This window comes from Populus euphratica, unplaced genomic scaffold (assembly GCF_000495115.2).
Source record: "Populus euphratica unplaced genomic scaffold, PopEup_1.0 scaffold34.1, whole genome shotgun sequence".
In the NCBI taxonomy this organism is placed as follows: domain Eukaryota; kingdom Viridiplantae; phylum Streptophyta; class Magnoliopsida; order Malpighiales; family Salicaceae; genus Populus; species Populus euphratica.
The window spans coordinates 539,426-552,704 of record NW_011499883.1 but is presented as its reverse complement, the minus strand read 5'-3'; the positions used below and the strand labels follow the sequence as shown (position 1 = coordinate 552,704).

The window sequence follows — 13,279 nt, the reverse complement described above, 5'->3', positions numbered from 1 at the left end:
AGGAAAAAAAATGAATAAAAAAAATAAGACAAGAAAAACTCAAAATTTCTTGCAGAAATTAGTGGGGAAAGGAAGCAGGCACCTTGTATGGAATCATCATCCAAACCAGGAGAAAGTGTCCACTGCCAGGCTCCAAGTGTACGATACACACGTGCCAGGAGATGAACATTTTGACCCGTGCTGCCCACTAAACCTATTGGTGTGATTGATTGCATATTTGGGGCACTTGAAAGCTCTATGGCCAAATCCTGTAAAAGTTATTTGGCAGTTAAGATAAATATGTAGCAAGAGAATCAGAATCAGAATTAGCAAATGAGACTTTATGAATATGGTAATTGTTCCTGACACGGTCACAGCTAAATCAGTTATACACACCTGCAACCTAGCAAATGCTTCTTTTCGCTTGTGATCCTCCCCAAGTGACCATTGATATTTCAAGTACGCCAGCATTACTTGAGGAGGCCCACGGTATCGCACATTTTCAGGACTTGTCTCAGGGTCATACTGTTTACAACACAAAACAAGATTTCAGCATGCAAAGACAAATGAAAGTCAATCCCAAAATTAACATCTTTGTTAGTTTCTCAAGACATGTACCACTGACCTGTAAAAGTTTAACCAAAGTGGATCTAGCCTGACTAATCCGATTACTTTTTCGACAAAGAGAAGCAAACTTGAGCCAATTATCAATGTCTTCCGTTGGAGGTAGCACAAGCGCTCTTACAGCCAAAAGAAGTTGCCAGACCTGAAAAATCAAGCATAAAAATGGTCAAACAGATCAGAGCAAAAACAATTGTCACTATCCATAAAAGCTTTTCACTAAAAGTGGGAAGTAATTGTCAATAAACTCTCGTCAACTTCCTATATTTTTTTAACCTAGCTTTCAATGCCGTGAACTACTCATCCTCATGTGACATCATTTTCACAATCATACATCCTGGAAACTTCATATACCACCACATCATATCTAGCAATATTCACTTGCAGGAAAATATCTCAACTTCAACCAGTTAGCAGGAAACAAGAATGATGTCACATGATAAAAATCATCTCTACCTCAACATTTCTCTTTGCTCCTCGTATCCTCTCTGTCCACATATTTCGAATAAGGGCCCGCCGTCCTTCAGCAACAGGATTTGCCACAGGAAGTGTACAATAGTCAATGACCTGTTAAAAATCAAATTAGCACTCCATACTGCAGTTTAATTTTCATGCCTGTATGCAGAAATAGAATGAGAAACGTTGATGAATTCTCAAAAACTACTGAGCAAACCTCCTCTAGTTCTGACAGCTGCTGAACACGGACCATATTGACATAAGCACGTTCATAGCTTTCCAGAACCTAGAGAAGAAACTAACTTGAGATATCATAAGAGTAGATAAGAAAGAATTTCATCTGGAAAGAGAAGTCATTTATGCAAAAGCTGACTTGAAAACCCACGCTTCATTGGATGTATAGTAATGAAATAAGAAACTAACCAAAGCAGCAAGCTCAGTTGCCAAGCACTTCCTAGCTCTCTCGACATACTCACGAGCTTCATCATACTTGCAGAAACAATGGTAACAATGAAATGAGTAACCACGCAAAACAAAAACAAAAAAACTGAATAAATTGGAATTAATACAGATCTAATTCAAAGAGTACCTTCCCTATACGAACTAATAGCACAGCCCTGAAAAATGTGCCGTTGCTACTTCCATCACCACTAGCAGCAGTATTCCCCAAACCCCGAATTTTGGTTTCATCACCATCATCTAACCGAGACACATATTCTGCCATCTGCTCCCATTCACCCATGTTCCAAGCAGCGCTGGCAGCCTGAAACAAGTGCATCACAAAAAGTAAGCATGCACAGGGATTAAGTTAAGCAATCTGCATGAAGTTCAGAAAACAACCATTGGAGCCATTTCCAATCGAGCAGATGGCTCAGCTGGTGTCCAATATTCCTTGCATAGGTTGTTAAGCTCTTCCCAACGAGCTAAAGCAGCAAGGCAACGCATCCTCCCTGCATAGAACACAAGGATGATTACTTTCAGGACATAAGTCAAGATCTTTAAACTCTTGGAATATGGAAGCATAAAAACATAATGCATCCCCATCCCTCAAATTGTAAAAAAACATAGGAGGAAGCTGAGTATAAAGTTCAATATCTAAATGGACGATTTAAGGGGGATGTCATTGCAAGAATAGGCCATCAAGGTAATGCAGGCCCAATGAATCAATGCCTCTAGGTGGCTTCCATCGCAAATAAAAAATGCTTCATTCAAAGATGATCTTTCAGCAAACCAAAAGGGACATCCTACATGGCTCATCCTGTAAGAACTGATACTTACTAGTTACTACTGTTAGCAATCACAGCCCTTGGCAGAAATCATCTGACAAGCTTCGTCAAGTTGGATACAAGAAATGACTAAAAGCAAAGCCGTGCAGTTAGTCAATACAAGCAGAGAGGATACAGGTTAGCTTAGCTAGCAGTCACTTGTAATGCACGAGGTTTCTAATATTTTCCGTATTAATTTTCTTTTAGCTATAAATGTCTAAGTTATTTGGATTATTTCGTTGTCATGTGATTAACATTTGACATATAAATGAGAAAAAACTTCCCTACAAGAATTAGGACTAGAGTCTTAACTAGTATGATTGTCTACTAGGGATATTTTTATCAGTCAATGTTTTAAATCCTATCTATCAATTTCAAATTTTAGAGATTTCTCTGTGAACTTCAGACCTCCTTTTCTTGTTCCAACGTCAATTTTCTTTACTGTTTTAGTCAATATTCAGCTATAATTTATGTTTAGTGTTGTTTTCCTCTTCCCAGGCTGCATCAACTTGGCATCATACCAAAAAACTTGGATCGAAACCCACACATATTATGGAAGAGACAAAAGGGGAATACTCAGATTGCAACCAATGGGCCTCCCCATAGACCAAGAAAAAACAAGAGAGAATCCTTATTGGACATCCGACTTCCTAGGCTATCCTGACCCACGAAAAGCCATACTGAACATTTGATACAATCAGTATATACATGAACTAGCTTTCAGAAATTAGTGGTTCCCCGATATCACAGTCGATTTCTTCATTTGATTCCACCAATTTCCTCTTCATTTTAAGCACATAGCAAAAAAGAGCCAAGATCAGATTTTTTATATAAAAAGGTGGGCTGATATGATGGAATGACTCCAAGAAATTAACTATAGAAATGAAAATAAATCAAGCGTTCATAACAACCAACATGGACTAATTAATGCAAACCTAATGTAGCTTCCAGTACAAGATGTGGACTCGAAACTTGGGAGGCTTTGACAGTGTATGCTTTGAGAGCATCATCCCAACGTTGCAACTTCTCATACCTAAAAAAATGCAGGAAAATTTAAGTATAAGATATTTTTATCTGATACAATAAACATCGATGTTTTATTCAGAGTACAGATATATATTCCTTTCATGTCAATGCTTGATAATACCATGACTCCTTAAGTTGAACATCCAAGAGTTGTTGGGCATAGGTCAATATTCCAACAGCAGCCTAAGAATCAACAATGGATGAGATAAGAATGATCAGAGATTAAGACAAACTGACAGAAATTTTTAAAGAGGTTTTAAAGAGGCAGCTGAAGTAAAACATTGCTCTTCCTCAAAACAGACCTCGTGCTGGTGTAGCTGATTATTTATATGAATGAGAGTTTCAACAACAGCAACAGGATTGGCATCCATCTTCTTGGAGCGTGAACCTTCGAATTCCATTTCTTTATAATGTAAAGCCTTGGCAAATGCATGACACTGGAATGTAGCATTCACCGTAAACAAAGAATGAAATATACAATTTTTAATATAGACAGAAGCATGAGGGATATGCAGTTATAGAGTTGCTTATTAGTAGGAAAAAAACCTTATCTGCAAGAGCGCCAAGAAGGCTGATGTCTATAGGTAGAGGTTTCTCATCATGTTCCATGAACTCTGCCTGCAAAGAAACATCAATAAGATCAGCACACCCTTCATCTAATAGCAGAACAGGGAAAACACGTCAAAATTCACAAGGACTACATACATTATTTTTAACTTCCTTTTCACAATTTAGGAGCCAAGATGAAACAATGAGGTGAGGTCAATGAGAGAGAAAGGTTTGGAAATTACAGTTACTGTATATTTTAACATATCCTGTAAAACTAGAGTATTTAGGGATTTGTTTTAATCAGGAATGTTAATACGATTCAGAATCTTAGTTTATTTAGGACACGTTTATTTTTATTGTGTTTAGATCAGGACTACTTCAGAATCTTAGTTTATTTAGGACACGGATTATGGTTAGGATTTTTTTTATTGTGTTTTGCCTTTCCTACTTAGATTTTTATTGTGTTTAGATCAGGACTACTAGGGTTTTTGGTGCATCTAGGAATTTAAAATGAAATTACAAGTATTTGATTTGGTTTAAGGATTGTAACCGTGTTATTTCTTCCTATTCCTTTTCACTAAACACTCTTTCTTCTTCTTTCTTATATTTTAATTTCTTAATGATACAATAACTTATTATTATTCACAGCCCAAATCAACCCCCAAATTCTCCTAAAACACATCCTTAATCTAAAACCCAATTCAACATACATTACACCCTATCCAAATTCCCATCTAAAACACTAAAATTTTATATTTCAAGGCTGTCCAGCATCACAATGAGTCCTCTCGACAAATTTTATAATGCTGGCACCGGATATCAGAGAAAATAGCATAGGATAACTTCTTAATGAAAGCAATGGATTATACAACTAAATCTTGCATGTCCTTATAATCTGTTCCTTTAATCTCAATGCACAATCCAAATTTCCAATTATCATTAATAGGGAAACCAAAAAAGGATAAACATTACCAGATATCATTTCATGAGAAATCATGACCATTACCGAAATATTTTTTTAATTGAAAAATTATGCATCATGTGAAGATTCAGGTAAATCCTCGTAAAAGTTATATAGTGGCCTAAAGTTTGGGAAATTCTGAACTTAAATTTTCAAATGTGGAAGAAATGGAACACCATAAATAATTTGAGCTTTACTTGCTCTTGCAAGCTTTGCCCAAAATTTATTGCCCATTCCTATGCTGATAAAAAGGGAAAAATAGAAGAAAAGGGACTAGTTTCATTGAATTGTTTCTACGCCACCTGTAGCATCAATATTTGGAATAAGTATCATTGCTAAGATGAAGTCAGGCTGACACATGGCCAAACAGAGAGTTATCTATTCAGGTCGCGGAGTTTTAAATACATAGCTATACAAACCTCCAACTGTTTAAGTTGTAGGGAAATTTTTAGTTGGTTACTAAAAAACAAAGCAATAAATAATAGCTTTCACACACTTAACAAACCAAGCAATAGACTCCAGTGCACAAGGATGGAAAAAAAAATTTCCATCTTAAACCACAATGTGGTTTCTTAACTTATTAATAAAAAACAAAATCCCAACCAGACATACCAGGTTAAGAAGTGTTGCTAGAATCTCTGGAGGAATATTTGGGGATGAAAATGCCATCTCCAAACTCCGAACCAAATGTTTCTGACTAGCCTCATTCAGTTGTGCCCAGCAGCTAACAAAACCAGCAGCAAATAACTCTCGTCCAACAAAAGGCTACAAAAGCTGTGGATCAGAATGGAAACAGCAAGGGTAGGCTCATAAACAGTGCTATTGTCCATACCTGTAACTGTGCAAGCCTTGCACAGGTTCGTAAAGCTGGAGAAGGAGACTCCTTTAGAAGTTCAATGCTCAAATGCCTCATCCACTCTGCCCAATCTTCTCTTGTACTGCGCTGAGAAGCCTCCCCAGCAGTACGTAATCTACCATCATTAACCTTCACAAACTTACATTAGTTAAACCACTCAACAGGACAATAATGCAGGCATGGTTGAGATAAAATGCCATGCGCTGGAACAGTAAAGTCAATATTTTTAACATGCCCTCTCAAACAAGAGCCAATTGGGCTTAAAGCATGGGTAATTCATCTATTCAGGGTAGGTCTCCAATAGGCAATTTTAGAATAAGATTCCACAATATTTTTAGATAAGCACAATGCACCAGTATTATGGCTTATTAGTCAGTGCTAGAATGCTACTACGTGTATGGCATGCTTATAACTTGGTACATGCCCGTGTTTTGTCCAGGATTCAAGCCCTATGGGCTATAACTTGAGGGAATATCTGGAAGTAATATAAAACTGTTCTGGTCTCACCTAATAGCTTAGCTTTTTAAGTTGGATGATCTTTTGACAATCAAAACCATGCACATGAAATAATTAACCTAAATCATTTAATATTTATAGCTTTTTACATGCACACTAACAAAATATCCGGAGCTAGCAATCTAGTCTTTTACTTAAAAACTTGGTATAGCCTATAAACTAAACAAAAATCAGTAACAAAAACCATTGAGCATACACTCATAAGACAAAGTTACCTGATGGCCTCTGAGATGTCGTTGCATGTCAATCCCATCTTCATAAGGATCATTATCCATATCATTTAAAGGGTCACTAATAACCTCCACTGGAAGTCGTCTGCTCAATCTTTGTGCAGCTGTACTCCCCAAGATTATAGGTTCACGTCTCCTCAAGCGTCCTTCAATTTCTTCAAATTCTTTATGCTGACAACAGAAAGAACTTAAATTTAAATTAAGAGGGAAAAAATAGTCATATCAATTCTGAAATATAATGCAGCAACCCAAGAGAAGGTTGTTATATTAGCAAGTCAAATAAGCACAGACCCGCAATCGATGCTTCAGCAAGAGTTTGTGGATTGATGGGATGAAAATGGTGAAATCCTCCCCTAATGCATGAGCTAAACAACAGAGTGCATCAACAGCATCTTTCCGGAGTTCATCATTCTTCCTGAAAATTACAAGTTGCACATTTGGATCCTCATGCTAGAGAAAAAGGCAACAAGTACCCAAAAAATATGGAATTGGGCATTCATAATAAAGTTACAATATTGTTTCCAAGGTGAAGTAAACAGAGATTGAGAAAAAATCCTACCCCAAGTAAAACCAAAGCAATGCAAGGAATTCAGAGGGTGGGGAAACACAATTACAGAACCATAGAAGAACTTATGTTTGATTTTCTTTTAAGGTTGAAATATGGGTCAAGACAATCATTTACATATACAGAGACATGATTTTATCAATAAAACTATGGAATTCCAGAAACCATCGACACCTCAGGGTTTGGGGGGGGGCTTTAACCAAGGTTTCAGAGTCTATTGAGTTTTCCTTCAACATTTAAGATGGAGGATAACCGTTCATGATACACTTTTAGTACCAGGAAAAAACACAGAAGAGACTTTCATGCAACAGAAACCATCAAATATGCTGGTAGGACAGGAGAATCAATTAAAGAAAGGTATGAAAAGAAAACAGTACACCTTTTAAAAGTCTAACTCAAATTGGCAAACAGAAACATGAATAGTTAAGGAAAATGGACTCAGAGGACTATGTTTGATTTTAACAGACATGCATGAATACACAAACAAACAAAACCAGGAACCAAAACAGGTTCTCTATATAGAAAGTGGAAGCAGTGAAACCTACCCATCCAACACTAACTTCAGGTGATGCACAAGAGCAGAAATGTGACCGGTAACCTGAAGAAAATAATATAAGAGTATATGTGAATTAGATACAAGAATCCTCAAGTACACATGCATACATTTGTGTCTATACACATGCTAGTAAGTGTTTGGTGATAGAGCTTTACAACAAATTAAGACTTGTTTTTATTCCATTTATGCAAAACACTTTAACTACTATGACAATATGATAATATACAGTACCCATCTGGATCCTATCATGGTAGCACAAAGTAACGATCATAGCGGTCTATTTCAATGCAGGAAAATAGGAGTGATTTTACAAGCTGAGAGCCCACCTGAACACAAGGGATCAATCTTGTCAAAGTTTTGATGGCAGCCCGTCTTATATCCACAGAGGCATCCACTTTAAACAATCGAATGAGCGCAGGAAGAAGCAGATGCATGTGTTCATCCAAGGTCCCTACATTGTGTAAGCATGATGAGAAATTCTATTCAGGCTGCAATTTGGCATTTTGGAAAACAGAATGTTCTGTATCCACTGCAGCATCCACTCTGAAAGCATTCCAAGTGGAATGAAAACCAGAATGGAGTTCTTTGACGTATTCACGAAAAATTACCACTTTCCTTTCTAACACAACACCACAATGAAACTAATGTTGCACATAGATCATACCCCAAGATGAGTTGCATTGCTTCAATTTTTTATTACTAGCAAATAGAAGAGCACATTATCCAAGTGTTGACACATAACTTCCTAGTAGATTCTAGACTCCTATACAGAAGAGAGAAGGTTCTACATTCTTTACACTCTTCCACTTGATTAATAATGCATTACAATGATTCACAATAGTTGCTAGAAATATATCAAAGAATGAAAAAACCAGTGTCTCATGGGAGTACTAACCACCAAACACTTCAAGCGTGTGAAGTATATCTAGAACATAGCTATAGTCATTACACCTTTCAGCATCACTTAGAACTTGAAGACAACAAGGCAAAATGACAGGAAGATGCCTTCTGAATTCATCGTTGAGAGCCAAGCAAAGTTGTTCCACTAAATGCAAAACCTGAATAGAAAAAAAGAAAGATGTGTGTTTGAGAGAGAGGAAGAGGAAGAGACCAAACTATACACAAGAAATTACAAGAGTAGCCTCCAAACATGACATGCAGGTAATTTCAACCACACCAAATAATGGAAACACAACTTACTGGAAAACCACGAGGAGGACGAATAGGAGCTGGCAAGCTGAAGGATGACCACAATTCAGATATTAGAGAGAGCAATTCAAGGAGATATTTACGAATGTGCTGCACAACCAAATCAAAAACCCAATATATCATTAACAGAAAAATACCAAAATGCACTACATATCACTTCACGAAATGATAACTCACCTGGCGCACAATAGATACCAGAGTTCCAAGCTTCCAAGTTATAAAGTCTTTAAGACAATCATCACATGTTCGAACAGTGTGAAAGAGATCAGGCAAAACCTACATAAAATAGGAAAGGAGAACACATGTTAATCAAGTATAAAACAACAAATGTTGTCCAGGATACCAAACAAAATTACAGCTCGCAAAAATGAAATACCAAACAAGCACTAACATCATCCAACAATATAAATATATTATCTAGAAACATTTTTAAGTTCCAAACCAAACATTGCCATTAACATGGAAAGTTATCTTCACCTTTTGAATAAACACACCCTTCCTTAACTTTCCTGATATCAACTTGTGTTATTAAAAATTTGCCAGTTTTGTGTGTGTGTGAAAGAGAGCAGACTACCACAACTAGAGCTAAAGCCCAGAAATGAAATTGAGCAAAATTAGTAACCAGGTGAACTTCCAAATAAAGGAGTCGATAAGTTAAGATTAAAACAAGGGCAAGCAACATGATAATGAAAATCCGGCACATGGAAGCACATAGAAATAAAGAGATAATGTGGAAGGCAAAAGGAAGCCATTTCCCATGATATTTATCATTCATTCACAAGGACTTAAGTTCCAATAGAAAGAATGTATGAGGAAAAAAAGAAAAGAAATAAATACAGCTAAAGATTAATTCACTAACCTTAGGTAAATATGGTACACAGCCAAGGCCCATTGACTAACCTCGTGGATCATCAAAATTTCCAACAATGATTTATGGTGTCAGAAGTCAAAAATGAAATTAAGATAGTGCAATCATTCTTATCAATGAAAAAAAAAATGGCATGCACTGTGATAATTTACCTTAAATATGAACATTAGAGATCCAACCACCCTTTGGTGGTAGCTAGCAAGTGAAGGATCCCTTAAAATTCGCATGAGGGAGTTGATTGCAACCTAAATTCATCACAAAGGAATGTTATACAAACAAGAATGAGAACAATGACAAATGCAACATAAGCACTACCGTTGAGTAATAATCTTCTGATGTAGCAAAAGATGGCCAAAGGTCCATAGGTAGTTCCTCCATTGGTGGGATGTGTTGACCTGAATCACTGGCTGCACGGGCAACCTCACCATGTGAACCAGGCAAGTTTTGTTGGTTTCGTTTATGCACGTGGGGATCCAGAGCTCCCATGATGCCAAGAACCTGAGAGCCAAAAAGTTAACATTAAATCAAATAGTTAAAAGGATATAGCCAAGCATTTTAGTTGGCATGTAGCTACCTTCAATACTTCACGTCTAGTAGTCCACCCTAATTCACCATTCAACAATTTGAGGAGTAAGCCAAGTAACTGTGGATACTCAGTATAAGGAGTTATGACATACCTATCAGCAAAAAGAAAAGGACCCGATCGAGCATTAATGATTAAAAAAAAAAAAACCTTATAAATGACTCCAGAATTTATATCATCTACATCCCAAAAGTGAAAGTAAAGTCACAGCATCATTGCATTGTGACCTTGCTGTCTATACTGGGACGGAAAAAGAAAACCCATCAACACTATTCACTATAGAATTTCCTACTTTGTGGAAATGCATCACTCTCAAACACCTTCATAGACAACTAAACCATCTTTCCTTGCATGAAGAAAACTGGCTAATTTCGATGTTCAACTTTCCCCAGGATGGAATTATTCCATCAACATTACGTAATGAAGAAAAACAAAGGAGAAGAGGAAGGAGCATGTGGGACCTTATGCACAGCTTTTAAGAATGTGCTGTTAGCCCAACACTCATCTACATTTCCAATCAAGAGTCAAAAATAGAATAGAATAAAGAAGTCATCTAAGATGGTCGAACTACAAAATCAAGTGGCAGAACTATAGATCCAACTGGCAACATTTTTTCTCTATAGTGTGAGATGTTTCACTGAGAAAGAACTATTTATGATCTATAGCATGCATGGTAAAGCAAAATGAAAATAATCCCGAATGAAAAATAAGAATTGTAAATTTTTTGTTGCTGCATTCAGTGGAAATCATGAAATTTCAGAAAAAGTAAAATAGAAAAAATATCTTATGCTCCATCCTGACCAAAAGATGAAAAACCGAACATGCTCTCAGTCATTAAAAAAAAAAATAGCATGTATTATTTCCAATTACAACTCAAATAAAACCATGAAACAAAAGGATGGAAAAGAAAATATTTATCATGATTTCAAAGAGACAAAATGGCAAGCCACATACCCAGTGCTCTGAACAACTTGCCCAAGAGTTGCAACAGCCACTTCACGCTTTGCTGCTGATGCTCCATCTAACAAAGCTTCCACTATCAGAGGCATAAGTTCTGAAATATATTGCCTCATAGCAAAACCACCCTAAACAAGTATCACAATCAAAATTAACCATATACACATCAGAATAAGAGGGAAATATATCACACAGCTCCATGTAGATCAGGCTCGGATGCAAAGCAACATATATGGAAACAGATGATACAGCATGTCCCTTGGTCTATTGTTCCGGCATGGAAATACATGACATAGATAGACTTCATGCTTTGTAGGGTTATGAGTATGAAATCAAACAGATCCTTGAATGCACATTTGAAAGACATTGTTGCAATCAGGTTGATTCCTAATCCAGCTAAAACTTCAGTTTAACATCAAAGGAGAGGGCAAGAGAAGCAATCAGATGTGGTCTTAAAAAGCAGGCTGAACTTTCTTACTCGTATCAATGACAGAAAGTGCCACAAGAAGATTTCTAAGTATTTAAATGTTAACAAGCATCATGGAAATAAGAGAGAAACAGAAAAACTTATTAGCATCGCTAAAGGTTCGTGAGAAAAAGGCCAGTCAACAATTTATATCCTTCCCAGCTAATGAATTTCCAAATGAGACGTAAAACCTGCTTCATAACAGCACATCCCACAACCCCACAAAACCACACACACACACACACCAAGAACAAAAAAACCCGACCCAGCCACACAGAAATTAAAAAAAATAAAAAACTCTTTTTTCCTAATTGCAAGCACAAAAAACCAGACCCAGCCACACAGAAATTAAAAAAAAAACTCTTTTTTCCTAATTGCAAGCAATCTATAAAACCAGAGTTCACCCACCACTCTAGCAAGATCTCCAACAGTTACAAGAACTCCACTAATGATACCATTATTGGCATTTGCTCCTGCGCCTTCAAGAAGTCTTTCCACAAGTGCCTGCACATTGGACACCCAATATCTTAAGAGGAAGATACCTAGAAGAGCTAAACAAAATAAAAACAATACACATATCAAACCTTGTGTATTGGAGCAATGTATGGAAGTACAAGTTGTTCACAATTACGTATCAAACAACCTAATAATTTTGCACTTTCTTCTCTGCATTTGTTATCTGCACTGCTGACAATGCAGGAAAGTTCAATATTAGACAGCTTCACAGATTGGTTGAGAAAACTTCTTTCATCCAACCCAAATTATTATAATGTTTACAAGTAATCTAAGTTTGTATGATAGCACAATAGCTAAATGTTGACATCACCTCTGTTTTAGATAGGTCAACAGCTGTATGAGATGGCGACGGAGTGCAGGAAGAACATAAGCAGGATTCTTTTCTGACAGTCTCCCGGCCACAGAGATTGCATACTCTCTAACGCCAAAATCCTGTTACAACAGCAATTTCCATTTACCAAAAAAACAAACAATGGCATAAAAGCATTCAAAAACAGAAACATACACTTTATGGAACTGAGTTATATGAAGTACAACCGAACAGAAACCTCAAATGAAGATTATAAAGATCAAAAGGCCCAAATAATGACCAACTCTCTACTTTTGGAGGAAAGATGTTAATAAGAGAAGTATCTGAACCAAATCCTTACTCAAATATGCAGATTTTAGAATTACAGAAGAAAAATTGAACATGAAGATGAGATGACCACCTTAACAATAAAATAACAATAAACATCATTTACAGGAGAAAAAAAAGTCTGAAAAAATTCTGTGTATTAGGTTTACTAACAAATGCATGCAAAGAAAAAGGGTTAATACAGAAATCAAGAACAGAAAAAGAAGGGAACAGGGAAACTTGCAGTCAGAGTATGCCTGGAATTTCCCATATCTATGAAAAGATGCAGCTACTCAGGAATTTTTCCATCACATGTCCTATTTACTGTAAGGAAAACCTATTGCTTAATTTCACAAATTAGCAGGAATTACAGACAACATACCCATGATTGGAAGTGGAACTATTTCTAAATCTCCCATTCTAAATCAAAATAAAAACACCTCACAGATCACAGTGTGATTCTTCAAAACAGATGAGACAAATA

At 36.5% G+C, this 13,279-nt stretch overlaps 1 protein-coding gene across 2 annotated transcripts in view; it reads right to left on the bottom strand.

The window, feature by feature from the left end:
* The window catches only part of LOC105129774 (serine/threonine-protein kinase TOR-like), a 29,928-nt gene that overhangs the window by 8,748 nt on the left and 7,901 nt on the right, over positions 1–13,279 (bottom strand). The window contains exons 12-40 of one of the 2 annotated variants that reach the window (XM_011031982.1): positions 12,490–12,611; positions 12,248–12,350; positions 12,072–12,167; positions 11,195–11,325; positions 10,232–10,334; positions 9,973–10,155; positions 9,810–9,902; positions 9,649–9,684; positions 8,967–9,065; positions 8,781–8,879; positions 8,476–8,638; positions 7,907–8,031; positions 7,570–7,622; positions 6,751–6,874; positions 6,445–6,630; positions 5,690–5,842; positions 5,470–5,622; positions 3,894–3,965; positions 3,650–3,784; positions 3,469–3,530; positions 3,257–3,354; positions 1,897–2,006; positions 1,646–1,819; positions 1,480–1,545; positions 1,274–1,342; positions 1,057–1,167; positions 605–745; positions 376–504; positions 83–248 (exon numbers count right to left, since the gene is read on the bottom strand). In XM_011031982.1, the coding sequence (XP_011030284.1) occupies positions 83–248; positions 376–504; positions 605–745; positions 1,057–1,167; positions 1,274–1,342; positions 1,480–1,545; positions 1,646–1,819; positions 1,897–2,006; positions 3,257–3,354; positions 3,469–3,530; positions 3,650–3,784; positions 3,894–3,965; positions 5,470–5,622; positions 5,690–5,842; positions 6,445–6,630; positions 6,751–6,874; positions 7,570–7,622; positions 7,907–8,031; positions 8,476–8,638; positions 8,781–8,879; positions 8,967–9,065; positions 9,649–9,684; positions 9,810–9,902; positions 9,973–10,155; positions 10,232–10,334; positions 11,195–11,325; positions 12,072–12,167; positions 12,248–12,350; positions 12,490–12,611 (3,355 nt within the window). The remainder of the gene's footprint in view (positions 1–82; positions 249–375; positions 505–604; positions 746–1,056; positions 1,168–1,273; positions 1,343–1,479; positions 1,546–1,645; positions 1,820–1,896; positions 2,007–3,256; positions 3,355–3,468; positions 3,531–3,649; positions 3,785–3,893; positions 3,966–5,469; positions 5,623–5,689; positions 5,843–6,444; positions 6,631–6,750; positions 6,875–7,569; positions 7,623–7,906; positions 8,032–8,475; positions 8,639–8,780; positions 8,880–8,966; positions 9,066–9,648; positions 9,685–9,809; positions 9,903–9,972; positions 10,156–10,231; positions 10,335–11,194; positions 11,326–12,071; positions 12,168–12,247; positions 12,351–12,489; positions 12,612–13,279) is intronic. The other variant, XM_011031983.1, reaches the window with a different exon arrangement.